Source organism: Haliotis rubra, unplaced genomic scaffold (genome assembly GCF_003918875.1).
Source record: "Haliotis rubra isolate DU_JTF1 unplaced genomic scaffold, ASM391887v1 Scf83, whole genome shotgun sequence".
NCBI classification, from domain to species: Eukaryota; Metazoa; Mollusca; class Gastropoda; order Lepetellida; family Haliotidae; genus Haliotis; species Haliotis rubra.
The window spans coordinates 2,074,494-2,081,322 of NW_025767557.1; the positions used below are offsets into that span (position 1 = coordinate 2,074,494).

Here is a 6,829-nt window from a genome sequence, read left to right on the forward strand (position 1 = left end):
ACATACATACATACATACATACATACATACATACATACATACATACATACATACATACATACATACATACATACATACATACATACATACATACATACATACATACATACATATAGCACCGATATCCAGCTCTGCTCAAAGGCTCTTTGTTTTTCCCTTGTTCACTGGATGTCAATCTCAACGGCACATCGTATTGTCATTCCCATCCTTACGAGGTACCTATTCACAGCTGGGTGGACTGGGACACATAGTCACAGTACTTTCTCCAAGTTTACTGCACATTGCTGTACCCACAACTAGGTGTTTGCATGTATTTATGTGGCCACCATCTGGTCATATACCAATGGATTTGTGGGTTGTTTTAAGTGCACAGGGTTGTGTACTGTACACAAGGGGTTGTGACAACACTGAAAGAGTCTGCACGCAAAGTTGACTCCAAGGTTTTGACACCCGGTCACAGGTGGGCTCGATCCCGTCACATCAAGCTCGCTGGATCACTAGCCTGGCGCTTTAGCCAGTTCGCCCCACGCCCCACCAGTTATAGTGACTGTATTTCAAAGTTTGACTTCAAATGTCGTATGTTCCTTATTTTTGCCATTAGCTTGTTTGATCTGGGTCCCAATCCATAAAGAATTTGTAATGTTATGAGTTATCGTAACTATATAGTTTATCAGAGGCTTATGAATGATGTAGTGCTATGAATGCTTTGTGGATTTGACCCCTGAAATCACTTTTAAGACTGATTAGTGCTCCTGAATGAAACACTGCAACATCAGTTAGTTGCAGTGTATGATCTGATAATCAAACACTTTTAGCTGTAAAATGTTGGTCTGTCAAGTTTGACTGTGATAGAAGATATTACAATATGTCAGATTACCATGTACACTATTATACCTTTATAATTACTTGCATCCCAACAGTGACCAATCACCTTTGACTTACTTGTTGCCATGGTCACCCGATTGTGTATGTTTCAGTGGTAGGAAATAAGGTAGATCTACCCACACGCACAGTCCATTCAAAAGATGCGAAGCAGGTTGCCGACAGCTATGGGATTCCTTACGTTGAAACTTCAGCCAAGACGAGGCAGGGTGTTGATGATGCTTTTTACACACTCGTTAGAGAAATCAGGAAATATGTAAGTATGCTCTCAGAAACAGACTACCATGAAGTACCTTCTGTACACTGATTATTGGTACCCGTGAAGGTCCGGGTAAGAATATTGGCCTTCAGTAACCCATGCTTGTCGTAAGAGGCAACTAACGGGATCGGGTGGTCAGGCTCGTTGACTTGGTTGACACATGTCATCGGTTCCCAATTGCGCAGATCGATGCTCATGCTGTTGATCACTGGATTGTCTGGTCCAGACTCGATTATTTACAGACCGCCGCCATATAGCTGGAATATTGCTGAGTGCGGCGTAAAACTCAACTCAACTCACTCACTCACTCTATGATTATTGGTGCAAATGTAGACAAAGTCCATACACAGAAGATGAAGCATTTCTTGTTCGTCAAATATATTTTAAATGTAGTTGTTTGTTTGTTTTTAATGCTGCTCATGGGTACAATTTGCTGTATGGTGTCAGCTGCTATTGTCTGCAATATTCCAGCTGTATGGCATTGAGTCTGTAAATTTGTTTAAGTTGTTGTTTAATGGGCTCAGACCAGCTGTATCCAGTGATTAACAGCATGAATCATTGAGATCTTATGATGACATGTGAGATGTCCACCAATTCAAGGAGCCTGACCACCTGATCAAGAATCAGTAGAGGTTTCTTGTTTAGCACCGCACTCAGCAGTATTCCAGCTCTATGGCAGTGGTCTGTACATACATGTTGGGAGCATATAATCCGGTGATCAACAGCATGACTATTGTATGCAATAGGGATTCTGTGTTGAAGAAAAAGGAAAGACTTCAAGGTAACATATTTGACCTCTGTGTTAACTTCTGTTGTTGCAGAAAGAGAAGAAAGGAAAGGACAAAAGGAAACGAAATAGAAGACGACTATGCAAACTCTTCTGATCATGTGACATGTCATGTGACCTGTGATGAAGTTATTTGTTTACCTGTGTTGGAAACACAGTCATCATTCACGTGTATAAGGTGCCGAATCCGATAGATAACATTCATTTTGTGTCTGTTAGTCCACTCGTCAGCGTCATGTCAACTTGGCAGTGTTTCGTCATTGCTCATCTTAACATAGCCAATAACATTCAAGCCTTGTTTTTTTCTGTAAACAAATTGTGAATTTTTAGATATTTTACATTTTTGATATCTTGATACAGCTACTGTTTTCTCAATTCCTATATGTGCAAGCATGATGTAGAGAGGCATTGTGTTGAAATGTTTAAATGGACTTGTATATTTTCTTTTTGTACTTTACGAGACAGTATTTATAAGTGTACAGTGAACAAGCACATGAGGTGGAATGTTGGTAAACTGTCAGTGAAATGAATTTTGATTCTGTAAAGGTATTTTAGTCGGTATTTGTGGGACATTGCCATTGGATAATCATGATGATGTGAAGATTTGTGTGTGTAGGTTATTAATTTTTTGGTCTGATCACAAATCAGTCGATGAAATTGAATGATGAAATTGAGTGATAGCTCTTATCCTGTGAATTGGTACCTTCCAAAATGAAATTTTGAACAAAGGAAAGAAGAATCTTAATGTGAGTAGGTAATTCTGCCTCAACTGGTTATTCATAATATCATTCCTTCATTTTATGGGACTAGGAATTAATTGATGTAATCTAAATGTTGTCAGTTGACGTGAGTTTTTCACCCTCACCGAATCCACTCATACTCCAATTATTTCTGAGAACACTTGAATTTTCTATTCATTTTCTAAGTTTGTGATTCTAGACGAACATCTTAATTTGGTGTCAGTTTTTCCTTTGAATTGCAGTACTTGACAAATTGGACACAAAACATACGCACATGAGACTTACAATGTATTTTCTGCACTTAATTGATAAAAGTTCTCTCCCTTTGAAGCAGGTTTTGTACAAAACTGCTTCTTAATGTACAGTAAGACATCTTATGGCTATTGTCACAAGTGGGTTATGATATTTTTTTATTGTTTGTACATGTTTTTGTTTTATTGTCAAGATACTTGTACAAACCATCGATATGTGCTAGCCATCATGGGTGCTTCAACGATAATTCTTAACTCCCAACAGGTGAATTCTGATTTTTTGTTTTATTCATGCTATAGAAGCAGTTGCAGGTGGTGTTTGAATCATCTTCATCACAAAATGGTTTTGGAAAAATGTCTCAAGGAAATAAGATGTATTACAGCAAGGTATTTTTTTCTTATTTTGTTTGTTGTTGAAAGGTTGAATGACTCCTTATGCTATAGCTAACAAATTGCTCAACTCAACAAAGATGAAATAAATGTTTTGAAAGTACAAGCTAAATGGTTGGGTAGCATTCATATCTGGTACCAGATATTTCGTCTTTCTCATGCATCGATATTCTCATTGTGTATCATCATAAAACGAGGGAAATTCTGCATCAGAAACTATTTTGAAATATATTTTTTCATTACTGATCCGTCATTCTAAACGTGTATACGTACTAGGTCAGTGTTAATATACATGTGTGTGGCAAGTAACTGAAGGATGCCGTTTAAAGTAACCGACACAGTTGTTCTTGTTGAGATGAACGACTGCATTTTGTTTGATGATGCTTGGAGAATACTGGCATCAGACAGAATTTGTAATCAGATCATTTGGATGAGGTGCATTTACTTACATTTGACATGCTACTGTTTTGTTTTCGGAAATATACTATTTAAAATGATTTAAAGATTTGTTTTCACAACTAGTTAACTGTCATTATGTAACAGTTTAACAATTGTCATGTGAATAAAGTTGTGTGTTCTGTAACTCCTTTTGAATAGTGTACTTTATGACTCAGTGAGGACAAGAATAACGGCATGAGAAATATTCTTGCAGTTTTTTTATATGGAAAATTAAACAGTTTCGTATCAGCTGATTCATTCATCACTTCTGTATTAGTAAAGAAGGTAATTAAAGCACCATTGATTTACTTTGTTGCATTTTGTAAATATTAAATTTTGTATTTAGTCCAATTCTAAATGGTGTACCTTTCCCTTGACCTTTTTCCTTCATATAGTGCTGAGTGAGATTTTCTTAGTTTTTTCCATTTGTATAGAAAATCTTATTCCATTCTGAATAGTTAAGTTGATTAATCTACATGTTGAGATTTCAATGACCCCGGTTATACAAGCTGTTTTATTTAGTTGAATTGTTTTCATTTGCACACAATGGCATGGTATTGGGGTTTATAATTACTTGAAAGTTTGGCTTGACAATGGCATGGATTCAAGAGACGATACAGCTTCCCTATGAATATTTAGTGCAAAAGATATTAAATAGATGGGGTTTATGTAAAACAGATGTGAGCTTGTTAGTTAATATAATCAGTGTAGCTGCTTTTTAGTGCAATATCAACAGTAAGGCTTGACGATGCTCAATATTCATGAATGTGATTATCATATTCAGCTTTAAAAATAACTTTAATGTCAAGTCTTTCTGGAAATTCATTAGAAATTGAAACCAAGTTAAATTGAGTTAAGCCACGCTAATTAATTGTTTTTAAGCACGGTCACTTGAGTTCAAACACTGTGATGAATTGTTTGAGACAGTTAAATGATTTAAAACACTGTGATTAATTTTTTTCAGAGCTTACACTGTTACTTGTTTTCAGTCTGTAGAAGGTAGTGACCTTTTCGTGTCCGGATATCTTCTATTTAAGTGTGAGTATTGCTATTGTGTTCTGGACAAAGGGCACTGTTCACCTCTGACCGTTCCACATATGAGATATGTGAAGATAATGAATGGTTAGTGCATAAGGGCTTTATCTACAACTAATGAGTGTACCATATGAGTTTCTAGAAACCAATCTCATGGTGACTGAACTATTTCGCAGTTTGTTAGTCAAGCCATATTGAAAAGGAAAATATGGATGGGAGTTGTTTTTTAATTCGAGATGTGTATGTTTAATGAACACTGTGTTGTGTAATCTTAAGGAAACTGACAAATTTTGTAACATATATATAGGACCAAAGTGTCAGTGTAGAAACGCTATTTATGAATACAGGTCCCTTTGTATTTATTAGTTAAGTCAAATTTTATTTGTGATACAAGGCATGAGGATCTCACGAGTAAGTTCATTTGACCACATTGGGCCGCAGAGAGGCAGTGACATGTGCTAGTGAATATTGTTGTGATCTTGAATCGGGTAGTGGAGAAACTGGACATGTGCAACGTGTGTGATAGTATTTCACAGCATGCCACTGTCGTCACTGTAAGGAAGGAAACATCACCTTCAAGGCATTCATTGATATATGGTGGGTCATTTTTGTATTGTCAGACGAATGTTATTCTCAATAAAAATAAGTTCTACCTGTATGTTCATGTTCTGTCCTTGATTATGGTCCGATGAATTGCTCTAAAAAACTAATAAACATAACAGACCAATGAATTGCAATCAAAACATCATACCAACTCTGAGGTTTTGCAAATTTTTGTCTAAAAATAAAAAAGTTGTTTAACATATCATTAATATTGAAGTACACGAGGAGGGAGGAGTGCAGAGAAAGGGACAGCCAGGTGTTCGAGAACAGTTGGAGACGGCACAGCACAGGTTAATGAATAAATAACTTTGTCTGTGAACATGCTTCTCGAACACCTGGCTGTCCCTTTCTCTGCACTCCTCCCTCGTAACAAACAGTGAACTGTGTCAATATTTTATTCCGACAATCTACAATAACAATTTTATTATATGACTCCAGGATCTATACATAATTCTCAACAAACACTGATAGAAAATATAATTTTATTGGATTCACAATTTATTGACATTTTACCGCCAGTTAAAGTCATAATACTAGTATTGTTGATGAAATAAAAGTCCAGATTTTCTTGGTCACAAAGCATGTCCTCCACCTTAAGTCTGACATGACTTAACACTGTGTGTTCTTGTTCTTACATGATTAAGCATATTTGCATTAACTACTTAAGACTGAGTGTGTGAGGGTTTAGTTTTACGCCGTTTTTAACAAATATCCAAATTTTTACCAAATGTGGGAATTGAACCTGGGTCTTCAGCATGACAAACAAAGGCTTTGACCACTAGGCTACCCCACCGCCCCTGTTATTTAAGAGTGAGTACTCCACTACTCTGTTTATCAATATTCAAGCAATATCTCGGCATGGGATCCAACTACTATCATACAAAATACCAAAACATTGTAGTTGAAAGTCCTTTTCCTTCTCATCTTCCTGAACACCAGAAGAAATACTCATTGTCACTGAGTGTTGGAATATAATCTGACTGACTGAGTTTGGTTTTACGCCGCTTTTAGCAATATTCCAGCAACATCACAGCGGGGGACACCAGAAATGGGCTTCACGCATTGTACCCATGTGGGGATTCAAACCCGGGTCTACGGCGTGACAAGCCAACGCTTTAAGGAATATAATCTGGACTAATAAGAAAGGTATGATACTTTATGGGTAACAACTTCTTTATTATATTATGACAAGACGTTTCCCTTGACAATGGTATAAGAATCTATACCGAAAGTTGCATCATAATATAATACAGTAGTTGTTATCCATAAAGTATCATACTTTTCTTATTATTCATCAACTTCTAAAATGCCAATCAAACAGAAAATCTGGATTATTAGCAGACCACACTAATTCATGAATATGTAACAGATGTAGAGTTTGTAATGAGATTTACAACGATGAGTGGATGACAACTGTAATCAGGGATGAGAATTTTCCGCGGAT

At 36.5% G+C, this 6,829-nt stretch overlaps 1 protein-coding gene across 1 annotated transcript in view; it reads left to right on the forward strand.

The window, feature by feature from the left end:
• The window catches only part of LOC124262312 (GTPase HRas), a 43,169-nt gene extending 37,729 nt beyond the window's left edge, over window positions 1-5,440 (forward strand). The window contains exons 7-8 of the mRNA XM_046696798.1: window positions 978-1,138; window positions 1,963-5,440. Coding sequence (XP_046552754.1) covers window positions 978-1,138; window positions 1,963-2,025 — 224 coding nt within the window. The 3' untranslated portion in view covers window positions 2,026-5,440. The remainder of the gene's footprint in view (window positions 1-977; window positions 1,139-1,962) is intronic.
• The last annotated feature ends 1,389 nt before the right edge of the window (window positions 5,441-6,829 follow it).